This window comes from Giraffa tippelskirchi, chromosome 2 (genome assembly GCF_054371585.1).
Source record: "Giraffa tippelskirchi isolate mGirTip1 chromosome 2, T2T-mGirTip1v1.2.pri, whole genome shotgun sequence".
NCBI classification, from domain to species: Eukaryota; Metazoa; Chordata; class Mammalia; order Artiodactyla; family Giraffidae; genus Giraffa; species Giraffa tippelskirchi.
The window spans coordinates 101,136,261-101,159,323 of NC_137276.1; the positions used below are offsets into that span (position 1 = coordinate 101,136,261).

Here is a 23,063-nt window from a genome sequence, read left to right on the forward strand (position 1 = left end):
GCTAGTTAGCACTGAAAAAACACAAAAGACAGTTTGCTCACTGTAAAGTATATTTAGGGCTTTCTGCCCAGTTCCAGAGATCAGATGAGAGGCAGATCATCCCAACAGAAATGAACTCTGTCCTCAAGCAGCTTCTCATTATGCCTCAAAGAGCCTAGAGAGTTGAGTAATACGGATTTTGGGGTGTGTGTGTCTGTGTGCATAATTTTAGTCTGAGACAGAGGCAATCTCCATGGTCCAGGTAGAGGGCAGAAAAGTTGATACTTCTTACCTTCTAAATTCTACAGGTTAGGAACCCAAATCTACTACAAGAATTCTCTTTATCTTTCACCATCTGAGTAACAGAGCACTGTGGACAGTTCTCTGGGTTGAGCAAAGGATTATTTTTTGTATGGTCAGCACAGTTCAGTATATTCAGAGGATGCAAGAATAAGCAAGATGTACCAACAATACAGAGTATGATTTAAGAAATACAGATTCCTGTGTATAGAGCAAATGCTTAACTTACTAAACATCATTACTTCTTAACTCTGAGTAAGTATGCAAATGACTTTGATTTGAATAGATATTGGTATATAAAAACTTACTTTCATAAGCTCAAAAGGATTGTCTTGGTCTTCTTAAAAATGAAGTAAATTTCCGGGGCACAGCACCCAGGCAAAGACCAAATCTGTCACTTCAGAACTCAGTGCCTCCCCAGTAATGTCACTTTCCACTGTTACTTTTTAAAAAAAAAATTGCGACATGACCTGGGAAAGGCAGTCTTGATCATGTTAACTCTCTTTTCTGTAAAATGAGATCAATGATAGTCAATGTTCCACTTGCCATATAAGGATTGTTTGTAAGGATTAAATCCTGTAAACATTTTTTGTGAACCAAAAAGTCCCATGCAAATGTTAGTTACAGTAGAGCTCCTAGGGAGGCTGTATCCTCTTCATGCAGACAGGATGGCCCAATAAGGGAACAGGCATTTATTGTAGGTCTTCTATATGCCATATTATCTCACTGAATACCATATTATGTAGTGGGTGTCACATCCCATTTTATATATGAGGTACATGGAAGTTAAGTCATGGTTATCCAGGTCATTAAGACATTTTTTGTATAGGTCTTCTGTGTATTCTTGCCACCTCTTCTTAATCTCTTCTGCTTCTGTAAGGTCCTTATTGGTTCTGTTCTTTGTCATGCCCATTCTTACATGAAATGTTCCCTGATATCTCCAATTTTCTTGAATAGATCTCTAGTCTTTCCCATTCTACTGTTTTCCTCTATTTCTTGATATTGTTCTTTTAAGGCCTTCTTATCTTTCTTTGCTATTCTCTGGACTCTGCATTCAATTGTGTATGTCTTTGCCTTTCTCCCTAGCCTTTTGCTTCTCTTCTTTCCTCAGTCATTTGTAAAGCCTCTTTGGACAACCACTTTGCCTTCTTGCATTTCTTTTTCCCTGGAATGGTGTTGGTCACTGCCTCCTGTACAGTGTTATGAACCTCTGTCCATAGTTCTTGAGGCATTCTATCTACCAGGTCTAATCCCTTGAATCTATTCATCACCTCCACTGTATAATCATGACCTTATAATACTACACAAACTTTGGGGCATACAATCAGCATAGGTGAATTCAACAAACCTTCTGCTGCCTTCTAAATCAACTATGCTCTTTTTCATTTCTGGTTTCTTTTGCCTATAAAAAACTGCCTCGCCTTCTTGAGCGTGTGTGTAATCCTATTTATCTTTCAAATGTTCCCTCTCTCATCAAGGCAGAATTAATCATTCCTTGATGACATTGTTAATTCAATCTGTAAAGCCCTTTCTCTAATAAGCAAGCTTATCATTAAAAAAAACCCCTACAAACCCTATAAAATACATGGAGAAAAAACATGAGAGAGTCCTTATAACTCTTGGTGACGTTCCACCAGGCTGAAATCAGGCTGACGTGATCTGTGTTTCAGGGATTAGAATTTAATAGCAAAAATGAGCCAGTTAAAACACCCAGTCAAAATGCTGTCTGTAGATAAAGTGCTTTGCACTGGGGATACAACATAACCTGAACTGCTAAATCCTAAGGTTGACTGGTGATTTGCATTTCAATCTCTTTTCATGTTATTTTCTTGGCAAAAGTTAACAAGGAGCACTCAGCCTAGGAAAGATAGATCCTCTATTTACCTCAGCAAGAAACAGATAAGCACAATGAATTTCAAGTTTTCCCAACTCAATGGCTTTGGTTTGACCTGCAGTGGGTAATGTCTGTTGTCCCAAATGTGTCAATCTGAACATCAAATCCACCAACTGTGTCAGATTTTACATTCATTCAGTAACAATCCAGTCCCAAAGATTACACAGTCCCTATGTGACAACTGGCACTCTATGGTACAATCCACAAAACGCATGAGCAACGTGCCAAGAAAATCATGATTGAACACTCGCCATTCTACCACCAAACCTAAACAAATTACATTTCACCATTCATTGTTCAAGAACACATGGAACTATGCAAAACTACTCCAAGTACAGGCTGTACAGTCACTGAATGGTAATAGGTTCTATGTAACTAAATCCTCTTCATGAGGAGTCCAGAGTGGATCATACCAGAACCCCTTTAAATTCTGCCACATAACTAAGAGTATTAATGCATTTGATACCCAATTTCAAATTGACTGTGCTTTAACATGCCAATTTAGAATAATCGTATAAAAGTCTACAATAATTATGTACAGTAACTGATGCCTGAGGCAACAGAATGACTTAATGCTTGATACTCAAGTACCTAGATGAAGCAGAGGGAAAATGTACTGTTCTCCTTCACCAGCCAAACGCTGGTCTTCCTCCAGAAGGTGTGTAAGCTTCTGGCACCAGTGAAATAATAACATTGGTCTATCCTAGGCCAGAAGGAAAGTGACATCGACTTACTTAACAGTTGGCAATAGAGGGCCTGTAAACTTCTCTTCATGGTATCATCTGGTCCTGCTTGTCCTCCAGTTTATTCATGATTCTGTCTAGGAAATTGGGAGAAGAAAATCATTACATCTGGGAAACAGAATTCAAGTCAATAATCAGAAAGAACTCCACTCAATATGATCCTGGTGTTAAAGCCCAAAATATCTTGGTGTTAAAGCCCAAAATACGTTATTTGAAGAGAAAAATTCTTGGAGTGAATATACCACAATACAGTCTATGTTATAAAACCATCAATTAATCAAGTAGATTTTGAAACTACACATCACTCATAAGGGCAACTAGAGGGAGAGAATCCGACCTTGGGATTTTGAGGACTTCCAAAACATCTTCCCTGCATCTCTAGTTTTGAATCAGGAGAAACAATGAACTTGTAATCTCATTTCTGCAATCCTGCTCACCAAACAAAACACTCCCCCAAAGCTTCACCAATTTCAAATTGTATTATATTAAACAACTTTAATATTATTTTCTGATTACAAAAGATATCTCCAGTGTAGAATATCTGGAAAATATAGCTAAACAAAATATAGTTAAGAATGTATAAGAAATTACAAATTACCTATCTCTTCAGCTTTTCCTGTGTGTACTTCTATTGGTCTATTTTGCTATACATTCTAATTTTTCTCCCTAGCAGTAGAAACATCTTCCTCTGTTGTTATTACACTTTACTGTATATTTTTTCTTTTGGCCACACCTCTTGGCTTACGGGATATTAGTTCCCTGACCAGCGTTTGAACTCAAGGCTCTCAGCAGTGAAAGTGTGGAGTCCTAAGCACTGGACCACCAGGGAATTCGCACTTTACAACTTTATTCTAAATGGCACACAGTATTTTTTTCAAGATAAATTCCTAGAAACGGAATCACTAGGAAACAATGTAAGGCTTTTGAAATATATTGCTGAGATGCTCTTTACCAATATCATATTATGAAAATCTCCATTAGACTACAACCTACTCAATGAAAGAAACTTGTATTTTCCTACCATCATTGCCAAGTAAATAGGCACATATTTCATCTCATTGCTTTTGCATTTTACAGGTTTATTAGTCTTTTTAAAAACTGAAAATTCACATTTGGCAAAGATTCTCTAGTTAGGTGCTGAACCTTCTCCTGTAGATCTATCTGTGCATTTCCTTGTAAAACTGAGTGAAGGCAGCTCTTTTGCCCCTTTCCTGTTTGCCCATTTCTTCTCCCTTTTTAATCTTTAAAGAACCTAATGTAGGAATAAGATCATTAGGCAATTTAACCTACCTCCTGATTTATGCTCTCCTGAATGCACACCACGCCTTGCCTAATCTGCAAATTCTTCTCCAAGATAAAAAGACGTAAGAGTAAAGAGTTAACTAGTTAAAGAATGGTTAGCTCTCTACCCCACAATGACCCCCCTAAGGAATCCTGTAGGCAGATCAAGGGGGCAAGGTAATATCTGGAGAAAGAGTCAGCCAGTGTGCACTCAGGAGAGATGATGCAGAACCCAACATCCTGCCTCGACGATTCTGAGATTCTTTTCCCCATTTTTCCCTTTAAAAACTGTCATGGCTGAGCAGAGTCCTTGGAGTTGGTCTCTGGACATGAGTCCACCTCCTCCCCGAGGTTGCCAGATTTTCTGATTAAAGCATCTTTGCTTTCTACTGACACTTGTCTCTCGAATTATTGCCTTTGAGTGGTGAGCAGCCAAACCTGAATTCGGTAACACTGGTTTTAGCAAGAACCCTGCTAAATCAGTTTAACCAGCACCAAACCCTCAATATCTGATCAGACTTACTCTACCATCCTGCCTTCAGCATAACTTTGTTAGGTCAGTTTAGCCAAACCCCTTACCCTGGTGCTTCCTCTTAGTAATCTTCCACCCACGGACTCCCATTCTGCTCCTTGGCTATCTATTCCCACTTGACCATGCTTTATTCAGGGTGGAGCCTAATCTCTCACCCTTACTGTAAAATCCCATTGCAACTGTTCCTGCATCCATTCATATGGTCTTAAATAAAGTATGCCTTGCCACCTTTAACAAATGTCACTGAATATTTTTTAAAGACATTCCTTAACCATTCTCTACTGGCATGCTGTTTTGTTTCTTTTTCTTACGATACCCCAAGTAGAACTGAGGTATCTTTAAATTTTTTCTCAAATATAATTAATGTATCATAAAATTCTGCCTTTAAAGTAGACAATTCATGGTTACTAGCATATTAAAAGTTGTGCAACCATCACCACTACCTAATTCCAGAACATTTTCATCACTCTAAAAAGAAATTCCCATGTTTATTAGCAGTTATTTCCTAACATCCTCTCTTTCTAGTTCCTGGCAACCACTAATCTACTGCACTATAGGTTTGCCAATTCTGTACCTTTCACATAGAATATATGGCCTTTTGTGCCTGGCTCTTTGAGTTAGCATAGTGTTTTTAAGGTTCATTTATGTTGTGAAGCATGCTGTTTTTTTCTTATTTTTTTGTAAGAATGATGCATACACACACACACATAAAACCATGGTTAGAAAGGCCTTCCTTACTTAATTAAGGATTATATAAAAAGTTATAGATAGTTGCCTATATTTTCTTCTGGTATTTTTAAATTTCATTTAGGTCTGTTTCTGAACTTTATGTTATGTTTTACTTCTCTGTCTGCTCATTCTCCCATTAAACAATATGTGCTGTTTAACTCAAATTCTTAGTAGAGCTAGTTCTGCATTACTTTCCCTTTTGGAGACCCAGGTTCGATCCCTGGGTTGACAACATCCCCTCGAGTAGGAAATGGCAACCCACTCCAGTATTCTTGCCTGGAGAATTCCATGGACAGAGGAGCCTGGTGGGCTCCAGTCCATCATGGGGCTGCAAAGAATTGGACAAGAATGAGCACACATGGATGGACGTTGTTCTTTGAGCTTGTTCTCCCCCTCGCCGCCCCCCGCCAGTTAACTTTAAGATAATTTTATTAAATTTCAGAAAAAAATATCATTGGGATTATAGTTAAAATTTTCTTCTATTTGTTTATTAATCTGGGACAGACTTGATCGCATCAAAATCCAAGTGCTGAAGGAATTCAATTTTTTAAAGATTGTAGCTCTGGAGATCAGAAGAATCCCTTTTAGAGGAAGAGAAGAGCTCTTGTTTTGCGGGGTGGGGTAGAGGGTGGGGGAACAATAGCTCAATAACTTCTTTGGCTAACCCACCCCCAGTGTGATCTAGCTGAGTAAGAGGGAGAGAAAGAGAGAGTTAAATTGTTCTCCATTATAATATAAGAGGGTGCTTCCCTAGTGGTTCAGTTGGTAAAGAATCTGCCTGCAATGCAGGAGACCCAGGTTCAATCCCTGGGTTGGGAAGATCCCCTGAAGAAGGAAATGGCAACCCACCCCATTACTCTTGCCTAGAGAATTCCATGGACAGAGGAGCCAGGCAGCCTACATGACTGTGCGACTAACTTTAACTTTTGACTTTGATAATATAAGAGGAGGTTTGAGTTCCCAAAGGCCAGAAAAGAGGGATTAAGTGGTCTAGAAATCAGAGAGGCTGAGGAGATAATAAACAAGAGATACTGTGAGGCAGAATAGGCAATTCCAAAAGACAGCAGCAGGTGAGACACAAGAATAAAGGATAGAGTGAGAAATTCCCCACAAACTTTAATATGTGCAATATTTAATTTTTCATTGCTTCTTGTTTTATGCTATTTGTACTTAGATACCACATCTGTCCTCCTTCTCTCTCCCACAACACTTACCACCACTAGGACCCTCAAAAACCTCAGAAAGTCTTGTACAAAACAGCCTTGTGTTAGTGATGCTCAGCTAAGCAATGAAAGAGACTATGTCTTAAGACAAGAGTGACTGGAAATGGAGACAGGAGCCACAAGGACCATAAGCAATGATTGGTAGGCATCTTTGGAGTGCTCAGGACCCAGTAAGCATGCAACAAATGTGCTGTGAATAAAGAAGTAAATGAAGGAATAAATAAATAATCAAGTAATAGGAGAACAGAAATATTTGTAGTTGATGTTGATAAAGAGGAACATAGCCCCTCAATCATCTCTGGAAACGCTTGGAGATTTTCAAGAAACCGTTAGACTTGTCACGATAGATGGAATAGAGTCATGTCATTCAAATATCAAAGAAACAACTGAGCACATAAATGTGGGACACTTGAGTTCCTCTGGGTTACCCAGGGCTATTCTAACTACAAGCACCCTATGGCCTACTATTTATTCAGAATTAATCGTTAGGTCTTTCTGTGGAGTTTTGTAATGTTTTTCCTTCATTTAAATTCTACAGTCTTGTCGAGTTAATCCCTAGGCATTTTACACCTATATGTACTTTTGCCACAGTGATGGAATTTCCATTTCTGTTATATTTTCTAAATTGCTTCTATATGGAAATGATTGAGTTTGTATATTCACTTTGTGGCCTAACTGAACTCACTTAGAGTTCTAATGATGGTTTCTCAGCTGAGTCTCTTGGGTCACTTGCGCTCCTTTGGCTGGATGGAGAGGCATGGTGAGATTCCATCAAAAGCCTCTTTTTAACCATATTAATTGTATTAATCGTATTAACCATTAATCATATTAACATTAATTGTATCTGGTCCCTTAGGGAATAATTTAGGAGCTCCAATGATGACAGCTAATTTCCGGGGTGAAATCCTAAGAATGTACAGAGTTTTATAGGCAAAAGGCTGAAGAAAAGAAAAATGAGAGGAGGAAGATGAAAACACTTGACCAAACATGTAGAGACAGCGACACAGGTGGGGACTTGGCTGATCATTAGCTCAGGGGAAATGAGAGGGTGCAAGTAACCTGAATCACTCCTTAACAAGTGCGAGCCTCATAGAACCCTGCCTCTCCTTTTGGGTTAAATGAAACAGTTCTATCAATTTTATTGACTTGGGAGGGCAATCTCTTTAGAAATGTCCATGTACCCAGGGAAGAAGTAATAAACAACCAAATGAAAGCTCTTGACATTTGATATGTAAATTGACTTGAAAAGACAAGTTAATAGAGAACAAATGAGAAAGAATACCCAAGAAAATTCTGGAAAAAAAAATCCCAAGAAGATGTGGCCAGGGAGAGAGGGGCTGTCAGGCTGACTAGACATTAAAACATCCTCAAAAGCCTCTATAATTAACATAATTTGAAACTGGCACATGAATATACCAAATTATATATGGATGTTTATGATACAATAAGGACAGTATTATTAAATCAGCAAGCAAAAAGATGAGCTTTTAAATAAATATTTTGAGATAATGGCAGAGCAATATGGATAAAGTTAAAATTGTACTCATTCCAAATATCACATACCAGCATAAACTCCAAATAAGGCAAACATTTAACTATAAAAAAAGTAAAGAATACAAATGCTAGAAGGAAATATGAGTAATTCTTCTATTACTTGGGGGTAGATAAGTTTTGCTAACTCTGAGTCAAAGTTTGAAGCAATAAGGAAAAAGATAAACTTTATTACATAAAAAATTACTCAGTAAAAATTAAGTAAAATATAAGTTAAAAACTATAAAAATGTTCAACTTATAAGAAGGAAAGATTTAAAGTCCCTAAATTTTCCTCCAATCAATCTTCATGGTGTTTTAGCAGTTGTCTGCATACATGGGCAGGATGGCAAAAATCTGAACCACCCAACACACCTGCTCCAAACTAAGGTTGAGCGAGGCAATGCTCTGTCTTTGTGTTTCAGCTCTCATACTGTGAACAGTGTCCTTTCAACAGGCAACTTAACGCCATGCTTTTTAGTATTTTGTGCTTTTTATTGACATCTCTGTTTGAAATGGTCCCAAGCATAGTGCTGAGGTGTTTTCTAGTGTTCCTAAGTGCAAGAAGACTGTGATGAGCTTTACAGAGAAAACACATGTCTTAGATAAGCTTTGTTCAGGCATTTGGTACAGTGCTATGACTGTGAGTTCAAAGTTAATGAATGAACAATGCATATTACACAAGGCATCTTTAAACAGAAACACATATAAAGCAAGACTATATATTGATCAGTTGACAAAAATGTGACCAGATCTAATACGAACCTAACCCTATATTTCCCTTAGGAGCACAGATTCAGTCTTTACTCATTTAGTATTCATGACAGCTTTATAGAACACAACTATTACGAGTAATGAAAATCAATCAAATCAATTTGAGTTGAGCTTTAAAATATTTTGTGGAGCAAAGAATGAATATGATGAACAATCCATGCCAATAGTAGAGTTTGAATAAAACAGGATAATAGCTCACCATCTCTTTGGGACAGAGGAAGATTTGATTAAGCTGATGGCTAACACTTGCCCTCTGGGAAAGAGAGAGGGGGAAAAGGAATAGCAGAATCGACATATCAATTAACATCACAGGCCTGTGAAGAAGTTTGGAATGGAGCATCCTCCTCCATTTTACAGGCAGGGACACAGACACCAAGTCATAGTCTTTTTATAAGTAGAAATAATGACTTTGTTCTGCACATGATTTCTGATACTCTAAAATTAGGTAGCTGAAAGTGAAAGTGAAGTTAAAGTGAAGTCGCTCAGTCGTGTCCGACTCTTTGTGACCCCATGGACTGTAGCCTACCAGGCTCCTCCATTCATGGGATGTTCCAGGCAAGGATACTGGAGTGGGTTGCCATTTCCTTCTCCAGGAGATCTTCCCGACCCAGGGACTGAACCCGGGTCTCCCTGAAGTTTATATGCTATCTAAGATTCATGCCCTTTCTAGACATTATATTTCTCATCATAAAAATTATAATTGATGATAAGCAAGAAGGACTTTCCTTCTCTAAAAAGTCCTCATGGAATAATCATATCAGTTATGGTCACTCCTTGACTTAGCCATTTAACAATTTATTTCATGTCTTCCATGTGCCTGGTAGTGGTTTTGGTTTTTTTTTTTTGGTCAAAAAATCAGTCTTTATTCAAGATCAAACCTACCAGCTATGAGACCTTGAGCTGGATTCTTGACTTCCCTGATCCTTGCATTTCTTGTAAGGTGTAAGAATAGTCCTCGATATACTGTGGCAAAGACTGAGACAACCCACGCAGAAGGCAAGATAACATATCAGGCCAGAGCTCATCAACCATCTTAATTTTGCTTCCCTTAAGCCATAAAACAAAAGCTTTTGGGCTACTCCCCCAAGAGCCCCTTCTGTAAATCCAGTGTCTTATTTAAACTGCCTTTAGAAATTACTTATATGGGGATAAGTTGAACTTTAAGATTCTTATTTAGAACTTATACATGTCTTCCTTAAAAAGGATCTGAGGAAGCTTACTATCAGATACAACTTGTACAGTAGAAATACTAACAAATCAAAGCACATTAATGGCATAAGAAAGAGAGATCCAGAATTACAGGGAGAAAGGGGGCAATTCATTTTACCATAAGATGCAATGGGGCCATCCATACACCTCCCTTGGAGCTTCTTGAAAATAAAGGCAAAAAGGACAGGTAGTACTATGGTTTGTTTTTTGCATAAATAGAAGTACATTCTCTATTTTGTTCAGAAATACAAACCTATTCTGCCATTAAAATCTAAGAAAAGATCATTAGACAAATCTCCTGATAAGCATACAAATAGAATATTCTCACCATGGCTGCTTCTTATGCTGTGTGCTTGGTTGCTCAGTTGTGTCGGACTCATTGCGACCCCACAGACTGTAGCCCGCCAGGCTCCTCTGTCCACGGGACTTCCCAGGCAAGAATACTGGAGTGGGTTGCCATTTCTTACTCCAGGGAATCTTCCTGACCTAGGGATCAAACACTTGTCTCTTGCATCTCCTGCAATAACAGGCAGGTTCTTTACTACTGTGCCACCTGGGAAGCCAGGCTGCTCCTTATCAATCCACAATAAACACTAATGTCTTTATGTTACGTAGGAATTCAGGGAAAGTTTTTTGATGAGCAGCAGGAGCACCATGCTTCGGAGAAAGAGTTGGACAGCCCTGCCCCTGAGTAGCTTTGCACACGTGAACTTGGGCAAGTTACTTTACTTCTCTGAGCCACAGCTTTCTCATCTGTAAATGGGGCTGACACCTAAATCAAAGGATTGCTGAGAGAATTAAGTAAAGAACTTACTGTGTACTTGATATATTGTATGTGTCTTCTTTTCTGCCAAGCTACTAGTGTACAGACACACTGCTGCCGGTCGTATGGTGATAGAGAGAACTAGAAAAATAGGGGGAACTGACGTTCAGTAAGTCGGTCCAGGGCCTGAGCTGCTGTGTTACCTCAGGAAGGCAAGTGTGATGGTTTCTCAGGTTCACTTACAGCAAGAGTCACAAATGAGTGTATGTGTCCACAGGGTTGGGTCTGGGTCATAATGGTGTTTTCAGAATAAAAAGGTTTTTTTGATAGAGACACTTTGCATTTTAAACACAGGAATATCCTTTACTTCCATAAAGAAATATTCTCTCTCACTTTTCTTGAAACATATAGCTCTCCTACTCTTTCTTCCAAATTTTCTCATTTTTGTGAAAGAACTAGTTCATGCTACTCTGGGATCAACAGTGTGAGCATGATTACAATGACTGTTGCTTTGCCTCAGTCTGGGAGTTTAGTTTATAGGGGGGGACTATGGTGAACTTAAAAACAGAAAAAAAAATAGTGTGTTTTTTTTTTTTTGTCTCCAGCCATTTGTCAGCAGGAAAATAGCTCTTTGTTTCTTTTATCTTAAAGAAACTGAAAATCCTCTCAAGTTTTTTTCCCTAAATTTTCAAAAGAGGTTAGAAATTTTAGATGAACCTCCCTATTTAAAAATACTAGCAATGAATTCATATGGGCCAAGGCTGTGGGATTTCTGACTTATAAGTGTTCTCCTGCAGCAGATCCTGCACAGTGACTGCTGGGGGCTGGGAAGAGGGAGAGGAGCTCTGCCTTCCACCCAAGCTCTGTCCTCCAGGAGCCCTGGGGCCCAATAAGCTTCAAAGGATGAAAGGCACCTTCAGTAGAGCTCCTTCCCTCTCCTTCCCTTCATATTTCCTTCTCTGAAAAAGAAAAGAAACTACTGGGAGTTTGTCAGACCCACTGAGATTTAATTTCAGTAGAATTTAAAACAAAAGAACAAAAATTATTCATCTGCTAAGGAAAAGCTTACAAAAGGGAATCGATAAGATGTGGATTCTGCTTGGAGGACTGAGAGGTGACTACCTGAACATTCTTCAAAACCAGCTGGATTTTATTTGCATCTGTTGTGGGTGGGTATTCTGCTGTCCACAGCCACTGAAGTCAGCAGCAGGATAAAAATAGGACCAGAAGTTTGAGGCATATTAGAATGACACAGACCTCCTCCTTCCGGCATTAAAGTGTATTAAGACCACTTATCTCATCTGAGGAGACAGAAAGGTGCTTGTGCGAGGTGAAGAATACCTATTACACATCCCTTTTTATAGTTTTGATATTAAAGACTGAATACCAAAGTCAAGGAATTATATGATACTGTAGCAATGCCAAATACTAAAGGAGCACGTTCTATCATTTTGACTGCACTGCTTTTGAAAAAGATTATTTCTCATCCACAGTAAACTCAAGCATTTTTCTTTTTATCTTTTGCAGTGTCTGAGAAACATTCTCAGATATTGAATTTGGGGATCTAAAAAAATGCGTATTTCTTTTGGGTAGCAGGCATTTGTTCTGAAAGATGCACCACATTTTTATAATGGAAAGAGAGGCAAAGCCTTATGAAACAGGCAAAACTGTCATCGGAATGTTTACATGTGGAAAGACTATTTAAACCCATGATGTACAATTTGAATGGGCAGAATATTTCAGTATGTGAAATTATTCATAATATCATAGCAATTGCTAAATTTTAATTTTGACTTGTTGGCTGAAAAAAAGAAAGTATGACCAAACAGTTGAGAATTATGTTTTATTTGGCAGACTTTCTGAGGACATCAAGCCTGGGAAGCAGCCTCTCAGACAGCTCTGAGGGAATGTTCAAAGAGATAAGGGAGGAGTTAGGATTTTTGCAACAAAGGTCAGATAGCAAGAACATCAAAAGATTACTGTTAATTAAAGAAAACCAGATATCTCAGGTTAAGGAGATTTAGTGCTTCTCTATGAATGGGAAGACACAAGAGTCTCAGCTCATTCAAATCATTCCTTTGATATGCACCTCAGCTATCTGGGGCCAGCATGATTTTCTTTCCCATCCTTTGACCCCTCAGGGTGTACCACTGGGGCAGCTGCAGTAGCTGAGGGCTTGGTAGCCTGGCAAGCTAACTCATTTGTATTTGTCTCTATCCTGAGCTCCTTCAAAGCTCACCTTTGGAGGCTGTAGTGGCTTGATGGCTGCAACATCCTTTGTTTACTGATACAGGAGGCAACATTCTTCATTTATAAACCTTTAACCTCAAACTCTCTTCCCCTTCCTTAGCTCCTCCCATCCCATCTCCATCCATATAAAGCATTCTTTAATGCTTGAGCTCGTATGAAGACATTTTAATTGTGGTTTCATTTAATCTTTGAAAATACATAATTTATGTCAACTGATTCCACAGGATACAGTCTGTTGAATGTGCAGTTGGAATAAAAATTATAATGACATGAAAAATTATGTGGGCAAGAGTGGGGTGGGTCAATAACAAAAGTGGAAGCCATCACTTGAAGAGTACGGATCAAGGTCACAGGTAAGGTCTGTGCAGATAAGCTCAGTCCACAGGGAAGCCATGGTATCCCAAGCACTTCTGGTGAACTTTACACCTCAATTTTTTCCTCAACTTTACACCTTGCTTCAGGAAGCATGAATTAAGGAATACATTTGATCTCACTTGTGAGGGCTTAAAATACTAAAGAGCTCATTTAACTGTGTTGATAATTCTGTCTTGGTTTGATGACCACAAGGGCTAGAATAAATATCCAGAAGAACCAAGATTGCTGTTTCCCAAACAAGCTGATAGTCAGAATCTATTTTTAGAATAAATTCCTAGGTCTTTCCCTCAGGAATTCTAATTCTAGGTTCTTAGATGGGACAATTTTAAAAGGCTTTCAAGCTGACTCTCATGATAAGCCAGGGATGGAAACCAAGCCTGAACCTAGCTGCTCTAACCCTGACTGCACATTAGAACTCTGGAGGAATATAAGAGATCAATCAAGCAAGTTCCCCAGGGACCGTGAGAAGCTTCCGGGAGGACAAGGGATCCTTGTTGCTGTTCAGTTGCCAAGTCATGTCCAACTCTTTTCCAACCCCATGGAATGCCGCATGTCAGGCCTCCCTGTCCCTCACCATTTCCTGGACTTCGTCCAAGTTCATGTCCATTGCATCTGTGATGCCATTCAGCCATCTCATCCTTTGTCGCTCTCTTCTCCTTCTGCCTTCTATCTTTCCCAGTATAAGGTCAGCTGTTCGCATCACACGGCCACAGTACTGGAGCTTCAGCTTCAGCATCAGTCCTTCCAATGAGTATTCAGGGTTGATTTCTTTTAAGATTGACTGGTTTGAACTCCTTGCTGTCCAAGGGACTCTCAAGAGTCTTCCCTAGCTCCGCACTTCAAAAGCATCAGTTCTTTGGTGCTCTGCCTTCTTTATGGTCCAGTTCTCATAACTGTAGGTGACTACTGGAAGGACCATAGCTTTGATATGCAGACCTTTGCTGGCAAAGTGATGTCTTTGCTTTTTAACATACTGTCTAGTTTTGTCATAGCTTTCCTGCCAAGAAGCAATCGTTTTCTAATTTCATGGCTTCAGTCACCATGCGCAGTGATTTTAGAGCCCAAGATCAGGAAACCTGTCACTGCTTCCACCTTCTCCCCTTCTATTTCCCACGAAGTCATAGGGCCAGATGCCGTGATCTTAGTGTTTTAAGCCAGCTTTTTCATTCTCCTTCATCCTCAAAAAGAGGTTCTTTAGTTCCTCTTCACTTTCTGCCATTAGAATGGTATCATCTGCATATCTGAAGTTATTGATATTTCTCTAGGAAATCTTGATTCCATCTTGTAACTCATCCAGCCTGGCATTTCTCATGATGTTCTCTGAGTATAAGTTAAATAAACGGGGTGACAATAAATAGCCTTGTCATACTCCTTTCTCAATCCTAAACCAACCAGTTGTTTCATATAAGGCTCTAACTGTTGCTTCTTGACTGGCACACAGGTTGCCCAGGAGACACGTAAGATGGTTTGGAATTCCCATCTCTTTAAGAGTCTTCCACAGTTTGTTATGATCCACACAGTCAAAGGCTTTAGCACACAGTCAATGAAACTACACTAGATTTTTTTCTGGAATTCCCTTGCTTTCTCTATGATCCAGCAAATGTCAATTTGATCCCGGGTCCTCTGCCTTTTCTAAACCCAGCTTGGACATTTGGGAGTTCTCAGTTCATGTAATGCAGTTTACGGTTTAGTATGCAGGATTTTGAGCAGAGAAGGTAATGGCAACCCACTCCAGTACTCTTGCCTGGAAAATCCCATGGACGGAGCAGCCTGGTAGGTTGCAGTCCATGGGGTCGCTAAGGGTCAGACACGACTGAGCGACTTCACTTTCACTTTAGCCTGGTGGGCTGCCATCTATGGGGTCTCACAGAGTTGGACACAACTGAAGCGACTTAGCAGCAGCAGCATGCAGGATTTTGAGCATCACTTACAATCATGGGAGATGACAGCAATTGTTTGGTGGCTTGAACTTTCTTTAGTTATTGCTCTTCTTGGGAAATGGAATGAGGATTGACCTTTTCCAGTCCTGTGGCCACTGCTGGGTTTTCCAAATTTCCTGAAATATTGAGTGCGGCACTTTAATAGCATCATTTTTTAAAATTTTAAAAAGCTCGGATAGAATTCCACCACCTCCACTAGCTTTGTTCATAGTGATGCTTCCAAAGGCCCACTTGACTTCGCATTCCAGGATATCTGGCTCTAGGTGAGTGATCACACCATCGTGGTTATCTGGATCATGATGATCTTTTTGTATAGTTCTTCTATGTATTCTTGCCACCTCTTCTGTTAGGTCCATACCATTTCTGTCCTTTATTGTGCTCATCTTTGCATGAAATGTTCTCTTGGTATCTCTAATTTTCTTGAAGAGATCTCTAGTCTTTCCCATTCTACTGTTTTCCTCTATTTCTTTGCACTGATAACTGAGGAAGGCTTTCTTATCTCTCTGTGCTATTCTTTGGAATTCTGCATTCAAATGGGTATATCTTTCCTTTTCTCCCCTAGCTTCTCTCCTTTGCTCAGCTATTTGTAAGGCCTCATCAGACAACCATTGTGCCTTTTTGCATTTCTTTTTCTTGGGGATGGTCTTGATCACTGCTTCCTATACAATGTCACGAACCTCTGTCCATAGTTCTTCAGGCACTCTGTCTATCAGATCTAATCCCTTGAATCTATTTGTCACTTCCACTGTATATCTCAATGAAACTAAGCCATGCCATGTGGGGCCACCCAAGACGGATGGGTCATGGTGGAGAGGTCTGACAGATTGTGGTCCACTGGAGAAGGGCATGGCAAACCACTTCAGTATTCTTGCCTTGAGAACCCCATGAACAGTATGAAAAGGCAAAAATATAGGACACTGAAAGATGAACTCCCCAGGTCAGTAGGTGCCCAATATGCTAACAGAGATCAGTGGAGAAATAACTCCAGAAAGAATGATGGGATGGAGCCAAAGCAAAAACGATACCCAACTGTGGATGTGACTGGTGACAGACGCAAAGTCCAATGCTGTAAAGAGCAATATTGCATAGGAACCTGGAATGTTAGGTCCATGAATCAAGGCAAATTGGAAGTGGTCAAACAGGAGATGGCAAGAGTGAACGTTGACATTCTAGGAATCAGTGAACTAAGATGGACTGGAATGGGTGAATTTAACTCAGATGACCATTATATCTACTACTGTGGGCAAGAATCCCTTAGAAGAAATGGAGTAGCCATCATGGTCAACAAAAGAGTCCGAAATGCAGTACTTGGATGCAATCTCAAAAACGATAGAATGATCTCTGTTCGTTTCCAAGGCAAACTATTCAATATCACGGTAACCCAAGTCTATGCCACAACCAGTAATGCCGAAGAAGCTGAAATTGAACGATTCTATGAAGACCTACAAGACCTTTTAGAACTAACACCCAAAAAAGATGTCCTTTTCATTATAGGGGACTGGAATGCAAAAGTAGGAAGTCAAGAAACACCTGGCATAACAGGCAAGTTTGGCCTTGGAGTACAGAATGAAGCAGGGCAAAAGCTAATAGAGTTTTGCCACGAGAACGCACTGGTAATAGCAAACACCCTATTCCAACAACACAAGAGAAGACTCTACATGTGGACATCACCAGATGGTCAACACCGAAATCAGATTGATTATATTCTTTGCAGCCAAAGATGGAGAAGCTCTATACAGTCAGCAAAAACAAGACCAGGAGCAGACTGTGGCTTGGATCATGAATTGCTTATTGCCAAATTCAGACTTAAATTGAAGAAGGTAGCGAAAACCACTAGACCATTCAGGTATGACCTAGATCAAATCCCTTATGAGTATACAGTGGAAGTGACAAATAGATTTAAGGGACTAGACCTGATAGACAGAGTGCCTGATGAACTATGGACAGAGGCTCGTGACATTGTACAGGAGACAGGGATCAAGAAGATCCCCATGGAAAAGAAATACAAAAAAGCAAAATGGCTGTCTGAGGAGGCCTTACAGATAGCTTGGAAGAGAAGAGAAGCGAAAAGCAAAGGAGAAAAGGAAAGATATTCCCATCTGAATGCAGAGTTCCAAAGAATAGCAAGGAGAGATAAGAAAGCCTTCCTCAGCGAGCAGTGCAAAGAAATAGAGGAAAACAACAGATTGGGAAAGACTAGAGATCTCTTCAAGAAAATTAGAGATACCAAAGGGACATTTCATGCAAAGATGGGCTCGATAAAGGACAGAAACGGTATGGACCTAACAGAAGCAGAAGATATTAAGAAGAGGTGGCAAGAATACACAGAAGAACTGTACAAAAAAGATCTTCATGACCCAGATAATCACGATGGTGTGATCACTCACCTAGAGCCAGACATCCTGGAATGTGAAGTCAAGTGGGCCTTAGAAAGCATCACTACGAACAAAGCTAGTGGAGGTGATGGAATTCCAGTTGAGCTATTTCAAATCCTCAAAGGTGATGCTGTGAAAGTGCTGCACTCGATACGCCAGCAAATTTGGAAAACTCAACAGTGGCCACAGGACTGGAAGAGGTCAGTCTTCGTTTCAATCCCAAAAAAAGGCAATGCCAAAGAATGCTCAAACTACCACACAATTGCACTCATCTCACATGCTAGTAAAGTAATGCTCAAAATTCTCCAAGCCAGGCTTCAGCAATACGTGAACTGTGAACTTCCAGATGTTCAAGCTGGTTTTAGAAAAGGCAGAGGAACCAGAGATCAAATTGCCAATATCCGCTGGATCATCGAAAAAGCAAGAGAGTTCCAGAAAAACATCTATTTCTGCTTTATTGACTATGCCAAAGCCTTTGACTGTGGGGATCACAATAAACTCTGGAAAATTCTGAAAGAGATGGGAATACCAGACCATCTGACCTGTCTCTTGAGAAACCTGTATGCAGGTCAGGAAGCAACAGTTAGAACTGGACATGGAACAACAGACTGGTTCCAAATAGGAAAAGGAGTACGTCAAGGCTGTATATTGTCACCCTGCTTATTTAACTTATATGCAGAGTACATCATGAGAAACACTGGGCTGGAAGAAGCACAAGCTGGAATCAAGATCGCCGGGAGAAATATCAATAACCTCAGATATGCAGATGACACCACCCTTATGGCAGAAAGTGAAGAAGAACTAAAGAGCCTCTTGATGAAGGTGAAAGAGGAGAGTGAAAAAGTTGGCTTAAAGCTCAACGTTCAGAAAAGTAAGATCATGGCATCTCGTCCCATCACTTCATGGGAAATAGATGGGGAAACAGTGGAAACAGTGTCAGACTTTATTTTTTGGGGCTCCAAAATCACTGCTGATGGTGATTGCAGCCATGAAATTAAAAGACGCTTACTCCTTGGAAGGAAGGTTATGGCCAACCTAGATAGCATATTTAAAAGCAGAGACATTACTTTGCCAACAAAGGTCCGTCTAGTCAAGGCTATGGTTTTTCCAGTGGTCATGTATGGATGTGAGAGTTGGACGGTGAAGAAAGCTGAGTGCCACAGAATTGATGCTTTTGAACTGTGGTGTTGGAGAAGACTCTTGAGAGTCCCTTGGACTGCAAGGAGATCCAATCAATCCTAAAAGAGATCAATCCTGGGTGTTGATTGGAAGGTCTGATGTTGAAGCTGAAACTCCAATACTTTGGGCACCTCATGCGAAGGGTTGACTCATTGGAGAAGACCCTAATGCTGGGTAGGATTAGGGGCGGGAGGAGAAGGGGACGACAGAGGTTGAGATGGTTGGATGGCATCACCGACTCGATGGACATGGGTTTGGGTGGACTCCGGGAGTTGGTGATGGACAGAGTGGCCTGGCGTGCTGTGATTCATGGGGTCGCAAAGAGTCGGACACGACTGAGCAACTGAACTGAACTGAACTGAACTGTATAACTGTAAGGGATTTGATTTAGATCATACCTGAATGGTCTAGGCGGGAGGAGGTGGGAGGAGAAGGGGACGACAGAGGATGAGGTGGTTGGATGGCATCACCGACTCAATGGACATGAGTTTGAGTAAGCTCCAGGAGTTGGTGATGGACATGCAGGCCTGGTGTGCTGCAGTCTATGGGGCTGCAAAGAGTTGGACATGGCTGAGCAACTGAACTGAACTGAATGAATGGTCTAGTTGTTTTCCCTACTTTCTTCAATTTAAGCCTGAATTTGGCAATAAGAAGTTCATGATCTGAGCCACAGTCTATTCCCGATCTTGTTTTTGCTGACCATATAGAGCTGCTTCATATTTGGCTGCAAAGAATATAATCAGTCTGATTTCGAAATTGACCATCTGGTGATGTCCATGTGTAGAGTCTTCTCTTGTGTTGTTGGAAGAGGGGATTTGCTATGACCAATGTGTTCTCTTGACAAAACTCTGTTAGCCTTTGCCCTGCTTCATTTTTTACTCCAAGGCCAAATTTGCCTGTTACTCCAGGTATCTCTTGACTTCCTACTTTTGCATTCCAGTCCCTATGATGAAAAGGACATCTTTTCTTGGTGTTAGTTCTAAAAGGTCTTGTAGGTCTTCATAGAACTTTCAGCTTCAACTTCTTCAGCATCACTGTTTGGGGCACCAGCTTGGATTACTGTGATATTGAATAGTTTGCCTTGGAAACAAATAGAGATCATTCTTTTGTTTTTGAGATTGCACTCAAGAACTGCATTTCAGACTCTTTTGTTGACTATGAGGGCTATTCACTTTCTTCTAAGGGATTCTTGCCCACCGTCGTAAATATAATGGTCATCTTAATTAAATTCACCCATTCTGGTCCATTTTAGTTCTCTGATTCCTAAAATGTCAACGTTCACCCTTGCCATCTCCTGTTTAACCACTTCCAATTAACCTTGATTCATGGACCTAGAACTCCAGGTTCCTATGCAATATTGTTCTTTACAGCATCGGACCATACTTCCATCACCAGTCACATCCACACCTGGGCATTGTTTTTGCTTTGGCCCTGCCTTTTCATTCTTTCTGGAGTTATTTCTCCACTTTCCTCGAGTAGCATATTGGGCACCTACCGACCTGGGGAGTTCATCTTCCAGGGCCATCTCTTTTTGCCTTTTCACACTATTCATGGGGTTCTCAAGGCAAGAATACTGAAGTGGTTTGCCATTCCCTTCTCCAGTGGACCACGTTTTATCAGAGATTAAGTTTGACCACATTTTGAGAACCTCAGTTTGTAAACCACATGGTTATACTACTGTGGAGCTGATGAAATAATGTGTGCCTACACTCATCATTAATACATGATGAGAGATTAATATATAAAAAATCACTCTACAGCCAGATTTGGCCCTACCAGCTGTATCAGACAAGTTATTTTATTATCGCAAATTGTTACAAAGTAGAAAATGTGTTACCCTTCTTGTCTCATCTGTAAACAAGTATCACACCTACACTACAAGGTTGTTTTGGGAATAAAATAATATCCCTATCCTTTCAGAGGAAGGAAAAATGATGTCTTCTGGAGAGCTCCAGACAAGGTGTTTGGAGATGGAATCTACACTAACTTTCAAGGTGAAGAAGCATTTAGACTAGTAAAGGTGGAAAAGCTCAAAGATGCAGAGAGAGGACAGTGAGGCAGGAGTTTGGATGAGTAAATTAAACAACTACCGGCTGCTTTAAAATTCCTAAACAATGCAGTTTTTGATATAGCGTAACTGGCTCTCCAGCTTCTCAGGTAAGGTTGAGTCAAAGATTTTCATCTTCTAGGGGTGGGAAGGAAATACAGAGAAGACAGACTGACAGGGAAGCAGCAGGCAGTGGCTGGGAAGCAGAGAGCCAGAAGCTGGGCCTCTGAGGCTCAGTCTTCCCAGATCTGAACAACAAAATAAATGCTTACTCCATGAGACAGCTGGCATCTCACTGTCCTGGATGTCCCAGGACCCAGAACTTCTCCCATCATGTCTACCCAGGACTAGATGGTCACCACCAGCTGGTACCAAACCTAGGTCCACACCTGGATAGAGCTGATCATGTAGCTGGATCCTCAGATCTCTAGACTAGCTGTGTAGGCACTCATCATTTCATCAACTCCACAGTAGTATAATCATATAGTTCAAAAAGTAGGGTTTTCAAAACGTGGACCTCAGATCACCAGCAGCATCCAAGAAGTTGTTAGAAATACAAATTATCAGGCTCTACCCCAGACTCCCTGAATCAGAAACTCTGGGGATGGGTTTCAGCAGTTTGTGCTTCAACAAACCCTCCAGGATGCACACATAAGTCTAAGAAGCTCTGCTTTGCATGGGTGAATTTTTGGACGCCTTTATCATGCTATAGCTGGGTTTTACTCTTCAGCTCTTGCTTGGACAAATTATTACTCTTCAAAGAAGCAATAGTGAGGAAAGAGGGATTTGGAGCAGAAAGACTCATTTCCAAGGTCTCTTTCTTCTGTAACAGACTATAAGTCATCAGTTCCTCAGTGGGGAAAACATTTACAGTTCATTAGTTCAATCAGATTGTTGGTGTTGGCATTCATGGCTCTTGTTGAGAGCGTTTAGTAGTGTCTGAATTCTAATGGCTAATTTAGAAATACCACCCATTTTCATTATTCAACTTTTTATGCTGGTATTATTAAAGCTCTGTGAGTAACCCCTGTATAGGGGGGATGTGTATTAAAACATGAGCTTTGTGGTAGGAAAACCGACAAAATAATTGCCATGTTTTGTCTCTGCTGTAGTTATATACCATCAGTAAGAACTAGACCTTTCACTGAATTAAAATTCTAAACACAGGCAGCCAGAATTGATTTAAACAATTAAATCCTAGAACGACTACTTTCAAATAAATCTCTCACTTAGAACCTAAAAAACTTAACAGTGGCAGCCAACACTTAAAGGTAAATCAAATATGTAAGCCATCTGTGCCGTGCAAATCAGCTCAAATCAGATGTCTAAAATTCAGAGGTCTAAAAGTAGAAGAAAACAGAGAGCTACATCTCAAAGAAATCAGACTGGTGATGAGCCAAGATTAAAAAAAACAAAAAAACAATTAACTATCTGTTTCCCCAGGCTGTCCTTCTTCAAGCTATTACCACACACTGACATTTGGATGCAGGCTTTGTAAGTTGAAGTGTAAGTCCCGGGAAAGCAGAAGTTTTGCTTATCTTATTGATTGCTGTATCCTCAGTTTTTAGAATAGGGTCGAGCACATGGTAGGTATCCAGCATATTGACTAAATGCATGAATGATCCTACAAATTACTGTACTGTACACAAAACTGTGGCACTGTCACAGAATATTCTGTGATGACAGAAATGTTCTGTAAGTTGTAGTGTCCAATAAAGTAGCCACCTGTAGCTGGTGGCTTAAAATGTGGCTTGTGTAGCTAGGGACATAAATTTTAAATGTAAGTGGCTACTATATTGGACAGTACAGTTATAGAGGCTACAGACGTGTGGAGGAAAAAATAACAAAAGAAAAGTATGTAGTGCATGAAACTTGTTACTTATGAATTCTGACTCTGGGAGGTGGTTCAGAGAAGGGCAGTTTGGGTAGGATGGTTCCTGG

The 23,063-nt window shown here is 40.2% G+C and overlaps 1 protein-coding gene across 8 annotated transcripts in view; it reads right to left on the reverse strand.

Annotated features, from left to right (window-relative positions):
* The window catches only part of TMEM108 (transmembrane protein 108), a 417,720-nt gene that overhangs the window by 198,822 nt on the left and 195,835 nt on the right, over nt 1-23,063 (reverse strand). For 4 of the 8 annotated variants that reach the window (XM_081569819.1, XM_081569824.1, XM_081569821.1 and 1 more), the window contains exon 3: nt 2,908-2,989. In XM_081569819.1, coding sequence (XP_081425945.1) covers nt 2,908-2,947 — 40 coding nt within the window. In that variant the 5' untranslated portion in view covers nt 2,948-2,989. Of the gene's footprint in view, nt 1-2,907; nt 2,994-23,063 lie in introns of all 8 variants that reach the window. The other 4 variants (XM_081569820.1, XM_081569825.1, XM_081569822.1 and 1 more) reach the window with 1 other exon arrangement.